This window comes from Phyllobates terribilis, unplaced genomic scaffold (genome assembly GCF_046119375.1).
Source record: "Phyllobates terribilis strain yellow unplaced genomic scaffold, ASM4611937v1 Scaffold_1__5_contigs__length_1240528914, whole genome shotgun sequence".
NCBI lineage: Eukaryota > Metazoa > Chordata > Amphibia > Anura > Dendrobatidae > Phyllobates > Phyllobates terribilis.
Window position 1 is genome coordinate 400,201,492 of NW_027362761.1, and position 15,946 is coordinate 400,217,437.

General features: G+C 43.8%; 1 protein-coding gene across 4 annotated transcripts in view; it reads right to left on the minus strand.

Annotated features, from left to right (window-relative positions):
* Positions 1-323: 323 nt before the first annotated feature.
* SNX24 (sorting nexin 24) overlaps positions 324-15,946 on the minus strand; it is a 187,432-nt gene continuing 171,809 nt past the window's right edge. For all 4 annotated transcript variants that reach the window (XM_073676834.1, XM_073676842.1, XM_073676826.1 and 1 more), the window contains 4 exons: positions 15,665-15,759; positions 12,541-12,573; positions 9,547-9,611; positions 324-1,884 (listed from right to left, as the gene is read on the minus strand). In XM_073676834.1, coding sequence (XP_073532935.1) covers positions 1,814-1,884; positions 9,547-9,611; positions 12,541-12,573; positions 15,665-15,759 — 264 coding nt within the window. In that variant the 3' untranslated portion in view covers positions 324-1,813. The remainder of the gene's footprint in view (positions 1,885-9,546; positions 9,612-12,540; positions 12,574-15,664; positions 15,760-15,946) is intronic.

Sequence of the window (15,946 nt, forward strand, 5' to 3'; positions counted from 1 at the left end):
GTAACAGCGCCTCTGTCCCTGACTGACAGCCAGCACTAATGCTGAACGAGCTGTCAGTCAGTGCTGGGGGCGCGGTTACAGCCGCCGCTCTCTATACACAGAGCGATGACTAAATGGCAGCGCCGCCCCGTGACTAAAATCGGAACGCTCCCAGGGAGGACTAAAGTTCATTTAAGATTCACAACAGTATTAACCTGCAATTAACCCCAAATCTGCAGGTTGAGGTTTTTTTAGGTAACAGGTTCCCTTTAAAAGGAAGAACAATTGTTTTATGTTAATTAATTTTAATCTCATTTATATTTAGAAATGTTATCCTTATAGGATTAACTGTGTTTTTTTTTTTTTTTTTTTTTTAATTAAACAGATAATGTCAGGGATGTGATGGTTAAAGAGGACCTAACAGAGAACGTGACTGGAAATCCAGGACTGGGGACAGCAGAACAAAGGAGCTGCAGCCATCATGAAATAAAAATGTGTCAAACAACATAGTTACTAAACTGTATCTAAAACTTCATTTTACGATGAATTTAGTTTTCTTAAAGTCTTATTCCCATCTTTTACATTTATTACATATCCACAGGATATGCCATAAATGGATGACAGAAGCAGGTCCCACACACATCTCAAGAACAGGGCTCTGCTGCGCGCCTCTGTCAAATGAGGATATAGCATAAATGTGAAAAATAGGAATAACCCTATTAAATATTTAATTGGAAAATGAATAGGACTCGCCAACAGCAGAGGCTCCTAGATCACACATCTGTCCTCAGTGGGTCTAAGGCTTCCCTTTTAGTTTCAAAAATATTAATAGATGAGCAGCAAGTTAACTCACTATATATATATACACACACACACACGTTTCTATAAAGTAATTCATTAACTAGTATATTTGCATCATTTATCAAAATACCAATTCCCTTTCTGACCTCACTGGGTAAAGCGAGGGAAAAAGTTGAAATATATTGCACTAACGATTACATGATTGATGACCAGACCTATCTTGAAATCTATCTTGCCTTTGAATGGCTCTGGGCCCTGTAGCATATTTAAAGTGAATCTGTCAGCAGGTTTTTGCTATGTAAACTGAGAGCAGCATGATGTAGGGGCAGAGACCTCGATTCCAGCGATGTGTCACTTATTGGACTACTTGGTGTAGTTTGTATACAATCCCTGTTGCAGATGTAGCGGTGGTCAGGACACTGAGCAGTGTATTACCCCGCCCACACCCCTGATTGGCAGCTTCCTGTGTACAGTGTGCATTGTCAGCAAGATGCTAATCAGTGGTGGGGGTGGGGTTACACAGATCAGCCTGACTGTTGTGCATGTCAGACCTAGTCCTGCAGTGATAATGTCCTATTGATAAAACACTGATTGTACTGAAACTACAGCAAGCTGCTGAGCAAGTGACACATTCCTGGAATCAGGGCCTCTGCTTCTACATTATGCTGCTCTCAAATTAAATAGCAAAAACCTGCTGACAGATTCCCTTTAATTTACAAATTGGCTGAGGGACAAGATCATAGAGTAAAGCCCCAAGAATGGCATCTTTTGACACATTCTGAAAATACGGTATTGAGATATATAGTCCATTTGTTCGCCTGTTTAGCAAGTAGACTGGCATGATTTGACACTTCTGATGGGTTCATGTTGCTCCCTTTGCTCCATTATTAGATTCCTTAGTAAACAATAAATACACTAGTACACTGATTAGCGGCTACATCGTCGGTACAGCAGCCAAGCATTCATGAAAACGGATTATCCCCCTGACGGCTCCACTGGTTTCAGGACGGATATTGAAGATGTTATCAGAATCTTAGCTGGTCTGGAGATGTGGGTAAAATATACCATGAAGAACGCCCTCAATCACCACATTGGCGGCAAGGTCTGGGAGGAAAAAAAAAAAGACATTGACACAGGATTAGGTGCTGATCTGCACGAGAACAGCAGCCTGAAATACTTCAGTGCTGGGGTCAGAAGTTGTGCACAGGCGCTGACCCTCAACCATGAAGATTAATTATTTTTATTAGGACAAAATAGCATCGTTATTGATGGTCACAGACAGAAATAAATCTGCTGAAGAATTGGTTATTAGTTTTTGAAGAGTAAGAGAAGCTTTCAGTCTGACACTTTTTTAAAAGATGTTCTGCTACATCTGTTATTAGATACATGAACAGGATGGTGTTTGTATGTCACAAGTAAACAGTGTCTGGAGAAAAAGTAAGTGAACCCATGACTATAACACTAGATTCTCTGTGAGCAGCAGTAGCCTCCACTAAATGTTTCAGAAGCAGCAAATAAGATTTACACAACATTGAGGACTATTTTTGGACCATGTCTTTCTGCTAATGTCTTTCAGTTGATCAATATTTCTGGGATTTCTTGTGTCTACAGTACTTTTCAGGTGTTGCCTCTGCATCTGGATAGGGTGGAGGTCAGGCCATTCCAAAACATCCAAGTCATCTTTTGCAGTCATTCCTTAGTGTATTTACTTCTGTGCTTTGGGTCATTGTCTTGGATCACCCAAAATCTCTTCAATGTAGGGTCATGGACTACTGCCTTACAAACTCCTGTAATAGGTTCTGATGCACCTTAGAATTCATTGCTCTCTAAATAGTCACAGGGTTTCCAGGCCCTGAGGCAGCAAGGCAACCCCAATCCATGGTGCTCCCTCCATCATGCTTCACAGTTGGGATGAGGTTTTGGAGTGTTCTTTTTCTTCTAAACATAGCATTATACATACATGTTAATACGTTACATGTTTTATCTCATCTGTCCATTGAATATTTGTTCAGAAGCAATTGGCACAGCCAGGCAGACTTGGACAAACTGGAGATTAACCCCAAAACTTTATGGTGGACTGTAGTGGCTTCCTTTTGTCCTATCATGAACACCAATCTTGTTCATTGTTTTTATAATAGTGGACACATAAACAGAGTTTTGCAATCGGTAGAGTTTTGGGGTCTTGCGGTTAGCTCTGGGTTATCCATCACCTCTTTCACGATTGCCCACTGTGCTTGGAGAGTGATCTTAAAAGGAACCGGTCAAGTTTAGAAATGCTATTTACCTTAAGATATAGGGTTAATCTGCAGATAAATAGATAAATCCTGTGCAGCCGACTTACTGGAGCAGCGGCTACAGTCATTGGAGAGATGCAGGGAATAGCAACAGTCACTGCTCACGATACAGTGAGTGTGCGGTTAGAACTCCGCAGCTGTAAGGTTGATCTCTAGCTCTGCAGTGTACAGTGCCAGCAAAAAAAATCTTTACAAGTTCAATGAAACCACAAAATCTTAATATTCAAGTGGATTCAAGTGTTTTATTGTGGATATTTTATTACAATTAGTATTTTGTCATGTCACCCTTACATTTGATCACCATCTGCAGTAGTTTTGGCATGGATTCATCAAGGCTGACTAAGTAGGTGGAGTCCATGTTTACCCACAGTGTCTTCAGCACCTCCTTTAGACAGTTGATGTTGCTGGGTCGTGTCTCTTGAACCTTGTTTTTCATTAAATTCCAGGCATTTTCTATGGGGTTAAGGTCAGGGGAATTACTTGGCCACTCTAAAATGTTAATGTTATGGTCACTGAGAAACTTTCTCACGGCCTTGGCTTTGTGGACAGGGGCTCTATCATGCATAAAGTAATGACACTGATGTATGACCCAAAAAGTAAGCATGTGTTCTTCCAAAACAGTAATATAATCGCTTTCTTTCATAGTTACAATCTTGGGAAGGAAGTACAAACCTGCCCTGCCCATGCTTCCACTGAATGCACCCCACATGATCACACTGTCAGGGTGTTTAACAGTCTTAACTGTATATTTTGGGTCATACCGTGACACTGTACTCGGACGACACACAACCTTTGAGCCTCCCCTGACCAGCCTGAAAGTGCTCTCATCACTAAACATCACTTTCTTCCACTCTTCAGATGTCCAATCTTGATATTTCTTACAAAAGGCAAGCCTTTTCTTCTTCATTGCTGCTGTGAGCACGGGCTTCTTTGCGGCACAGCAACTTGGTAGACCCAGGTCCTTCTGCAGGCGGTGACGAATTGTTCTAGTTGTGATGTTCTGGAGGAGCATAGGGTACGTGTTTTTTATTTCAACGGCAGTTATAGAAGGATGTGACATCACTTCACGCTTCAGAAGCTTATCAGTACTTGGTGAAGTCTTCTTAGGTGCGCCAGAGCCTGACTTCCTCTGCGGTACCATCCCAGGAGGCAATGATGCCGCCAACCGCTTCAGTTGATAAATTGCTTCTCTTGACACTCCCAGATCTCTAGCTACAGCAATCACCGAATCCCCCTTCTCGAGCAGAGTCAAGGCAAGGGATTTCTCTTTCATTTTAAGCTTCTTTCGACCCATTGTGGGAGATAATATAAAACTGAGGGAGATAATAAAAGACTGCCTAATAGCAAAACTGGCTGAGCTGCACATAACAACCAATCAGAGTGCAGCTTTCGCTTTACCAGAGAAGTGAAAACTGAGCGTTGATTGGTTGATATTTGCAACAAAGCCAGCTTTAATATTAGGCAGTTTTTTATTATCTCCCCCATTGTTTACACTTTTAAAAAGTGTAATTATGATGTGGATTTTATACGTAAAGTTTTTTTTTGCTGCGCAAGTGTAAAGATTTTTTTTGCCGACACTGTATGTGTGCAGTGCGTGTGTGTAGAGCGGGCTGTCAATCAAAGTGCTGAGGACTGATTACAGAACGTTCACAGTATAGTCATCGGTAAATAAAACAGCTCCTGCACTGCCCTGATTACTGGAAGAAAGTGTCTTCAGGGAGAATAAAACTTCATTTTCTTTCTGAAGCAGTTGCACCAATAAGCTGGCTACACGGGAGTTACAGAATATTTACCTGCAGATTACCCCTAGATCTGCTTTTAAATCGCGTTTTCGGAAGAGATGAGTTCCCTTTAATAGGATGCCCACTCCTAGGGAGAGATGCAACAGTCCTACTCTTTTTCCATTTTCAAACAATATACCTAACTGTAGACTGATGGACACCTCGTCTTTATCAATTAATTTATAGCTTTTTTCTATCTTCATGCATCTCTAATACATTATCTGAGGTCTTCCAAAATTTGTCGGCCTTGAGTCATCCATCATATACACTAACCCATCTTATTTGAGAAGAACCTACTAGGGTTTGTGTGCCTTAACTTAACAACAAAGCACACATAAAACCAAACAATGTCATAATCCTACATAATTGAAACATATTTTTGCCATTAGCTTTTGGAGAAGTTATTAACTCAGAGGGTCACTTACTTTTTCTTCCTGCATAGTGGATGGTTACTTAATGTGCCCAAGACATGAATGGCAAAGCAGTTTGTGTTATTAGTTCAGTTGGATTGTGTCATCTATAACTGTATTAGTAATCAATGCAAAACCACAAAGAAGGGGCTCGCTCAATATTTCGTGCAACTATGTGTAACACCCCTCATCGTTATATAATCGTCTAGGTCTGACATCAGATTATACTGCTTATACAAATACAGACATGCCAAATATATTTTACTATATATGTACACTATATATAATATTTATCTATCTATATAGACAGGTGCTTCTCACAAAATTAGAATATCATCAAAAAGTTAATTTATTTCAGTTCTTCAATACAAAAAGTGAAACACAATAGTATAATATAATATACAGTTAGGTCCATATATATTTGGACAGAGACAACATTTTTCTAATTTTGGTTCTAGACATTACCACAATGAATTTTAAACAAAACAATTCAGATGCAGTTGAAGTTCAGACTTTCAGCTTTCATTTGAGGGTATCCACATTAAAATTGGATGAAGGGTTTAGGAGTTTCAGCTCCTTAACATGTGCCACCCTGTTTTTAAAGGGACCAAAAGTAATTGGACAGATTAAATAATTGTAAATAAAATGTTCATTTCTAGTACTTGGTTGAAAACCCTTTGTTGGCAATGACTGCCTGAAATCTTGACCTCATGGACATCACCAGACGCTATTTCCTCCTTTTTGATGCTGTGCCAGGCCTTCACTGCGGTGGTTTTCAGTTGCTGTTTGTTTGTGGGCCTTTCTGTCTGAAGTTTAGTCTATAACAAGTGAAATGCATGCTCAATTGGGTTGAGATCAGGTGACTGACTTGGCCATTCAAGAATATTCCACTTCTTTGCTTTAATAAACTTTAATTTGCTTTGCTTTATGTTTTGGGTCATTGTCCATCTGTAGTATGAAACGACGACCAATCAGTTTGGCTGCATCTGAGCACACAGTATGGCTCTGAATACATCAGAATTCATTCGGCTGCTTCTGTCCTGTGTCACATCATCAATAAACACTAGTGACCCAGTGCCACTGGCAGCCATGCATGGCCAAGCCATCACACTGCCTCCGCCGTGTTTTACGGATGATGTGGTATGCTTTGGATCATGAGCTGTACCACGCCTTCGCCATACTTTTCTCTTTCCATCATTCTGGTAGAGGTTGATCTTGGTTTCATCTGTCCAAAGAATGTTCTTCCAGAACTGTGCTGGCTTTTTTAGATGTTTTTTTAGCAAAGTCCAGTCTAGCCTTTTTATTCTTGATGCTTATGAGTGGCTTGCACCGTGCAGTGAACCCTCTGTATTTACTTTCATGCAGTCTTCTCTTTATGGTTGTTACGCTCACGCCCAGACTGACTGGCGTGAGCGTGATTAGTGATCCCACTGTACCATGAACCGAGGAGTGCCTGGAGGGGCGCAACTAAGTATCAACCCGATCCGACCAAGGTCGCACTGCGGCTCAGCCGACTCCGTGAACCAAGGAGGAACCGAGCAGAAGGACCAGGTGCTACTCCAGGTCAGACCCCGGTCACAGCTGTTGACCCACACAGGAATGCAGGAACAGGCAGGTTAGACTGGCATACAGACAGGTGGGTATTGGCAGGCACGGCTGGTATGCAGACAGGTGGGTGCTGGTAAGCACGGCTGGTATACAGACAGGTGGGTACTGGCAAGCATGGCTGGTATGCAGACAGGTGGGTACTGACAAGCACAGCTGGTATGCAGACAGGTGGGTACTGGCAAGCACGGCTGGAGTGCAGACAGGGAGATACTGGCAAGCACGGCTGGAGTGCTGACAGGTAGGTACTAGCAGGTTGGAGAGCAGGCTGGATAGGGTCCAGTGCAGACTGGGAGACAGGAACAGAGCCGCAGATGCGGTAGACAAGCAGAGTAAAGCGAAACCGCCGGAGCGGAAGACAAGACAGAGCAGAGCGGAACCGCAGGTGCGGTGGACAAGGCAGAGCAGAGCAAAACCGAAAGAGCGGTGGACAAGGCAGAGCAGAGTGAAACCGCCGGAGCAGTGGACAAGGCAGAGCAGAGCGAAACCACAGGTGCGGTGGACAAGGCAGAGCAGAGCGAAACCGCCGGCGCGGTGAGCAAGCAGAGCAGAGCGAGGGCTGACGTAGCAGGCAGAGAGGACAGGGCTCTGTTCACATGGAAAAGATAGGAAAATACAGGAAGATGGCTAGAACACAGGAGGTAGATACGGAGGAAGGGAAAAGGGACAAGCAGAACCAGATACACACAAGGTACTTACAATGAGGTAGCGAGTGGACACAAAACTCACAAACAAAAGTACAGAGACAACAAGTTGGAGTTAGGTGCAGGTTCAGACACTGCAGGAAAAGGGAGAGTACGGACATAGAGACAAACAGGTAACAGGCAAGGAGACAGTTCAGACAGGAACTGATACTGCAATGAGATACAGGAACGAGCCTGGGTATACAGCCCCCAGGGTGGCGGAAATGGACTAGAAGTCAGAGATAACAGGCCTGGGTAAGCAGCCCCCAGGGTGGTAGAAACAGACAAGATACAGGACAAGACCTGGCAACTCAGAGGCAAGGAGCACACTGACAGTTAGTGTTGCTCAGGCCCCTCCTTCTGGGTGGAGGGGGTTTAAATATCCAGTGACTCACAGCAATAGGCTGGAGACGCATTAGGGGTGCGCCCACAGCAGCTATAAGAATCAGGAAGTAACCGGGCTGCCGCCCTAAGCAGTCAGGTAAGAGACATGCACACAGCATGAACTGGAGCAAGGTTTGCAGGCTGGACTTATGGGTAAGATTGCGGTCTTGCATGGTGGGAGGTGGTACACTATGCAAGCACGCCGCCAGTGATGTTACAATGGTAGATTTGGATATTGAGACGCCTGCCTCCTGGAGAGTGTTGTTCACTCGGTTGGCTGCTGTGAAGGGGTTTCTCTTCACCATGGAGATTATTCTGCGATCATCCACCACTGTTGTCTTCCGTGGGCACCCAGGTCTTTTTGCATTGATGAGTTCACCAGTGCTTTCTTTCTTTCTCAGGATGTACCAAACTGTAGATTTTGCCACTCCTATTATTGTAGCAATTTCTCGGATGCGTTTTTTCTGTTTTTGCAGCTTAAGTATGGCTTGTTTCACCTGCATGGAGAGCTCCTTTGACCGCATGTTTACTTCACAGCAAAACCTTCCAAATGCAAGCACCACACCTCAAATCAACTACAGGACTTTTATCTGCTTAATTGAGAATGACATAACGAAGGGATTGCCCACACCTGTACATGAAATAGCCTTGGAGTCAATTGTCCAATTACTTTTGGTCCCTTTAAAAACAGGGTGGCACATGTTAAGGAGCTGAAACTCCTAAACCCTTCATCCAATTTTAATGTGGATACCCTCAAATGAAAGCTGAAAGTCTGAACTTCAACTGCATCTGAATTGTTTTGTTTAAAATTCATTGTGGTAATGTCTGGAACCAAAATTAGAAAAACGTTGTCTCTGTCCAAATATATATGGACCTAACTGTATAGTCATTACAGAGTGATCTATTTCAAGTGTTTATTTCTGTTAATGTTGATGATTATGGGATTCATTCGCAATGACCTTCTGTGGCTTACCCTGCTTGTGGAGTGTGTCAATGACTGCCTTTTGGACATCTGTCAAGTCAGCAGTCTTCAGTCTTCCCCATGATTGTGGAGCCTACTGAAACCGACTAAGGGACCTTTTTAAACGCTTAGGAAGCCTTTGCAGGTGTTTTTTATTAAATTTACTGAGATAATGACTTTTGTGTTTTCATTGACTGTAAGCCATAATCATCATTAACAGAAATAAACACGTGAAATGGATCACTCTGTTTGTAACGACTCTATATAATATACGAGTTTCACTTTTTGTATGTAATTTCGTGAGAAGCACCTGTGTGTGAGTGTGTATATACACATATATATATATATATATATATATATATATAAAAATAAAATTATATATATATACACACATACATACATATACACACACAAACACACACACATATCACCCCCATAGTACAACTAACTGCATATTATCACTGTAGATATTTTTATTATATGTATCATTATGATAAAGCCACAATTTCATGTGATACATGTAGCCATTTCCTCTGACGCCGTTGCTCTTCGCTATGAAATGTGACAAGGGCAGTGTACTTTTAGTAATAATTTGTGGTGCTGGGAGTGATCAGTAAACAGCCATTAACACATGACGGGTTTGATTACCGTTGGCTTTAGGCAAGACGTATGGATCCCTCAGGAATAGCAGCACAGGCTGGTGGGACAGTTTGCTGGAAAGGTCAAAAACACAAGTATCAGCATCACAAATGGTAAGCAGAAAATACAACAAACTAGTTTCAATAGGATGATGAGTGGAGACCGCAGTGCGGTGATATTCACCGTTCTCACATGGGCAGCTCTAAAGTGAAAAACTGCAGGCGCCGTGATGTGACCATGATGTATTCTCTATGTTCTGTGTATTCATAGTTAGAATACTATTATAATGGCGTACTTATGTGATTATTAGGTTTCATTTTATACATTCATACCTACCTATACATCTACACACCCCATCCGTCACCATCTACTAAAAGATTGTATATGGGCATATTCTCAGCTGTGTAGATCTCACATGTACTGAACTGATAAAATAGCACTCAATACTTACACTGTGTGCAGAATTATTAGGCAAATGAGTATTTTGATCACTTCGATACTTTTTATACATGTTGTCCTACTCCAAGCTGCATAGGCTTGAAAGCCAACTACCAATTAAGTAAATCTGGTGATGTGCATCTCTGTAATGAGGAGGGGTGTTGACTACTGACATCAACACCCTATATAAGGTGTGCTTAATTATTAGGCAACTTCCTTTCCTTGGCAAAATGGGTCAGAAGAGAGATTTGACGGGCTCTGAAAAGTCCAAAATTGTGAGATGTCTTGCAGAGGGATGCAGCAGTCTTGAAATTTCCAAACTTTTGAAGCCTGATCACCAAACAATCAAGCATTTCATGGCAAATAGCCAACAGGGTCGCAAGAAGCGTGTTGGCCAAAAAAGGCGCAAAATAACTGCCCATGAATTGAGGAAAATCAAGCGTGAAGCTGCCAAGATGCCATTCACCACCAGTTTTGCCATATTTCAGAGCTGCAACGTTACTTGAGTATCAAAAAGCTCAAGGTGTGCAATACTCAGGAACATGGCTAAGGTAAGAAAGGCTGAAAAACGACCACCTTTGAACAAGAAACATAAGATAAAACGTCAAGAATGGGCCAATAAATATCTTAAGACTGATTTTTCAAAGGTTTTATGGACTGATGAAATGAGAGTGACTCTTGATGGACCAGATGGATGGGCCAGAGGCTCGATCAGTAAAGGGAAGAGAGCTCCACTCCGACTCAGACGCCAGCAAGGTGGAGGTGGGGTACTGGTATGGGCTGGTATCATCAAAGATGAACTTGTGGGACCTTTTCGGGTTGAGGATGGAGTGAAGCTCAACTCCCAAACCTACTGCTAGTTTCTGGAAGACAACTTCTTCAAACAGTGGTACAGGAAGAATTTGGAATCGTTCAAGAAAAACATGATTTTCATGCAGGACAACGCTCCATCACATGCATCCAACTACTCCACAGCGTGGCTGGCCAGTAAAGGTCTAAAAGAAGAAAAAATAATGACATGGCCCCCTTGTTCACCTGATCTGAACCCCATAGAGAACCTGTGGTCCATCATAAAATGTGAGATCTACAGGGAGGGAAAACAGTACACCTCTCGGAACAGTGTCTGGGAGGCTGTGGTGGCTGTTGCACGCAATGTTGATCGAAAACAGATCAAGCAACTGACAGAATCTATGGATGGAAGGCTGTTGAGTGTCATCATAAAGAAAGGTGGCTATATTGATCACTAATTTTTTTTGTTTTTCTTTTTGCATGCCAGAAATGTTTATTTCTAAATTTTGTGCACTGATATTGGTTTACCTGGTGAGAATGAACAAGTGAGATGGGATTATATTTGGTTTTTATTAAGTTGCCTAATAATTCTGCACAGTAATAGTTACCTGCACAAACAGATATCCTCCTAAGAAAGCCAAATCTAAAAAACCCCACTCCAACTTCCAAAAATATTAAGCTTGGATATTTATGAGTATTTTGGTTTGATTGAGAACATAGTTGTTGATCAATAATAAAAATAATCCTCTAAAATACAACTTGCCTAATAATTCTGCACACAGTGTAAAGGGGTTGTCCACTACTTGATCAGCTCCTCATTCCCCATGTTTGGCCCTTTCGGACGTATGAGTAATTGAGGGGAAGTGGGAGCTGAGACTGGCGCTTACATCCTCTTGATTACATATATATCTGAAGGCGAGGACAGTGACAACATCGGTGATTGGGTACAGGGCTCACGTGTCATAACCGCACAAAAGCCATGGGAACGCGAGTGCCGACACCGATGAAACGGTGTCTGCACGGGAGGCGAGTATAAGTGTTTTATTTTATCGTGGCCAAACATGGGTATGAGAAGGGGTTGTCCAAGTAGTGAACAACTTCTTTCATTTCATCTACAGCAGATCACAGACAGTGTATAGATGACGCTTCGGTCTTCATAATGGTCCTTCCCAAGATATTCTGACTGCAGTAAATGGAGGCTACTTAGCAGACTGTAAACACTGAAGTAATTCGAGAACCCCTCTATGTACAAGGCGTCGTCTACACACTGAAAGTTTCCGCATTTCAAAGAAATCAGACTATACATACTCTCAAGACAGAGATTGTACCTATATATTTGATCTCAATCCCACACTTTAAATGAACTTTCACCTTAAGGGGTTTTCCTACTACAATTGGTGATGGCATGTTGCTATGATATGCAACATCATTGGGGTAATCTGATGCTTCAGACTATGAAATCTCAAAATGAAAGGCCATGGCGCTAATTGAGCTCCGCAGCTCCTTAGTGTTTTCCTTGCACACTGGTGCTCCCATCCAGCTACTATAGGACACTGCAATGCAGACTTCTACACTAGGTGGTGGTGGCCCTCAGAGAACTCGTTCTTCTGCTTTGACTGATGTACTGTATGTCGGTGACCAGAAATTACTGACCTGTGTTTAACAAAACTGTGGCTGATTTACTAGTCAGTCATCTTTTTTAATAATTCATCCCACTAGCATATATGGCTTTGTGGAGAAACGTATACAAGTGTGCAGGAAATATAATCTTCCTACCTTGTTTCTTCTGATTCAATGTCCTCAATGGAGCTGAAAGACAGAAGAGTCACAACTTAGGCCAACATCTTAAAGCCCCCCATACACATTAGATTAATGTCAGCTGAACCTGCCGATATCGATTGTAACATACCTGGCGGCGTCCTTGCATAGTGGTCCATCTCCCACTGTGCAAGAGCGCGCACTTGATCTCCAGTCCAGTCTGCTAGCCTGGCTTCCCTCCATGCTGTCTGTTTGCCTCTGTTTCTGCTGCTTAAGGGCGGCGCCCGATCACTTCCTGCTTCTTGTAGCTGCTACAGGCACACCCCTTGTGCGTCCTCAGCCTATTGCTGTCTGTCACCTGGTATTTAACCCAGCTCCTCCCTGGAATCCATGCCTGAGCATTGTGTTCTGTCAGTTGGATTCTGGTCGCTGACATGCCAGGTCCCGTCTATGTTTCCTGCCTATCGGTATCAGTTCCCGTGTCTGAACTGTGTCCTGTCTGTGCCCTCTAGCCAGCTGTCTGTATTCCTTCCTGAGGCTGTATTTCCAGGCCTGTCTGCACACGCTCCTAGCCTGTTCGTCTCGCCCTCTGGGGGCCGCATACCCAGACTCGTTCCTGTATTTGTTTCAGTACAGTTCCTGTCTGAACTGTCTCCTAGCTTCCTACCTGTTTTGTCTTTATGTCCGTTTGTTCCCTCTTTCTCCAGTGTCTGAACCAGCACTTGGCTTTACCTAGGCTCGTTCCTGCATTTTGTTGCAGTAACTGTTCTTGTCTGAACTGTCTCCTAGTTTCTTATCTGTTTTGCCTTTATGTCCGTTTGCTCCCTGTTTCTGTAGTGTCTGAACCTGGACCTAACTCCTTCTCGTTGTCGCTGTACTTCAGTTTGTGAGTTGGAGTCCTCTCGCTACTTCTTTGCAAGTATCTAGTGTGTATCTGGTTCTGCCTTTCTTTCTGTTCCGTGTGAACAGAGCCCTGTCCCCTTTGCTTTGTCTTTGTTTACCTCTTCGGCGATTTATCTCAGCCTTGTCCACCGCGTCTGCGGTTTCACTCTGCTCAGCCTTGTCTACCGCGTCTGCGGTTTTGCTCTGCTCAGCCTTGTCCACCGCGTCTGCGGTTCTGCTCTGCTCAGCCTTGTCCACCGCGTCTGCGGTTCTGCTCTGCTCAGCCTTGTCTACCGCGTCTGCGGTTTTGCTCTGCTCAGCCTTGTCTAACGCGTCTGCGATTCTGCTCTGCCCAGCCTTGTCCACCGCGTCTGCGGTTTTGCTCTGCTCAGCCTTGTCCACCGCGTCTGCGGTTCTGCTCTGCTCAGCCTTGTCCACCGCGTCTGCGGTTCTGCTCTGCTCAGCCCTGTCTACCGAGTCTGCGGTCTCGTTCTGCTCTGACCTTTTGCTCGCTGCTCCGGCAGTCTCGCTCTGCTCTGACCCTTTGCTCGCTGCTTCGGCAGTCTCGTCCTGCTCCTCTCTCGCTCACCGCTCCAGGCGGCCTTGTCCTGCTCTTCTCTCGCTCACCGCTCGCGGTCTCGTCTTGTTCTGCTCTTGCTCGCCGCTCTGGGCGGCCTCACTCTGCTGTTTGTCCACCGCATCTGCGGTTCTGTTCCTGAGTCCCAGTCTGTACTGGGTCCTATCCACTCGGTGCTCCAACCTGTCGTACCTGCCAGTACCTCCCTGCCTGCATACCAGTCGTGCTTACCAGCATCCGCCAGTCTGCATACCAGCCGTGTCTGCCTATACCCAGCAGTCTGTGTGCCAGCCTAACCTGCCTGTTCCTGTATTCCCCTGTGTGGGTCAACAGCCGTGTCCGGGGTCTGTCCTGGAGTAGCACCTGGTCCCTCTGCTCGGTTCCTCCTTGGAGCACTGGCGTCGTATGCAGTCGTGCGACCCTGGTCGGATGTGGGTGGATACTTAGTTACGCCCCTCCAGGCATTCACTCTCCGGCACGGTCCAGTGGAATCACTACATATACATGCACACGCCACTCCGCCCGGGCGTGTGCATTACATCGATGAATTGTTGGAGGACATGTCCATCGGGCATATTCAATCTGGGCACTTCGAACACATTGTTCTCCTGGAACTAAGCCACCACCAAACATGTCTGGTGATGGCTCTCTCATAGAAAACAGGAGCACTCTTGTGTATTTGAGAGACAACCGAGATGGCTTCCGACCAAACCATCATTCGGCTGACAGCCATTTACATTTGCTAACTATCTGGCTGTCCTGCCCAGCGCCGGCTCAGAGCAATCACAGACATTCTGCTGCTTCATGTCCACAGAGCAGCTGCTTCCTCTTCTGTGCTGTTCTGTCTACGGGGCGTGACTGCCGACATCATGCTGATTGACAGCCGCCTCTCTGCAGTTTGACAGCTAGCTCCCTGATGCCTATCGGTATGACATCGTCAGTCACATCCCATCAATAGAGGAGCGGAAGTGAAGCAGCTCCTCTGTCAACATGACGTCACCGGAAGGCGCAGAAGCGGTCTGTGACCGGTCCGTGCGGTCAGAGATCGGTGCAGGGCACAACAGGCAGATAATTAGCAACTACCTGCCTGTAGTTCTTAGGCCCATAAGAAAAAAAAAAAAAGTAGTCTCAACCCCTTTAACGATAGGCCATCAATGTCAAAGTACTTTATCTTCTTTGTGACTTGATATTGTCACAAGGAAGATAAAGTTCATACGGGGGCAGGAGGAAACTTCACCTTTATTTAGTTACAAAGGCAGCACACCACCTTGTGTCCCAATAGGTGACGAGTTTTAAACTATAAAGTTCTTCATCATGCCTAATGCACAACTGGTGGTCTCTATCTTAAACACTCGTCCTCTGTGATGGGATTGTGCTCACGTGATGGTGGATGCCAAATGTAGAAATGTACCAACAGGTAGGTGAAGACATGGTCATAGCAACATAATAGGATGGAAAATATTACATATTATAGGGTTTATTACGACCAGTACTAGGCAAGAGCGGAAGAGATGCCCATAGCTACCAATCACCTACATACCGCTTACATTTTTTTTTGTTTAAAGGGACTTTTCAAACTGACATGTGGAATATGATTTATTGCTGTACTAATTGCTTCCATCTGCGTTCATTTTAATGTCTCCACAAAGTGAATGTAAAAAAGAGTAAAATAGAATACTGTACCCGCAACTTTCAGCTTTTGGCAAAGATGGCAGATGGCGGACATTCAGAAAATCCAGAAATATCTTAGGGAGTTCTTCATTTTCATATATAATAGTCTAGAAAAAGACACAATTTTTATTGTGGTTTCATGCAAATCAATTTTTCATAAAATGATTAGAATCATTAAAAATCTGATGGTCTGAATATTCACCTTTTACATCAAATCAAAATGATCAATGAGAACAGCGGAAAATTAATTAAAGGGCTAATTATAAAAAAAACTAAGTAAATGTTAACATCAGG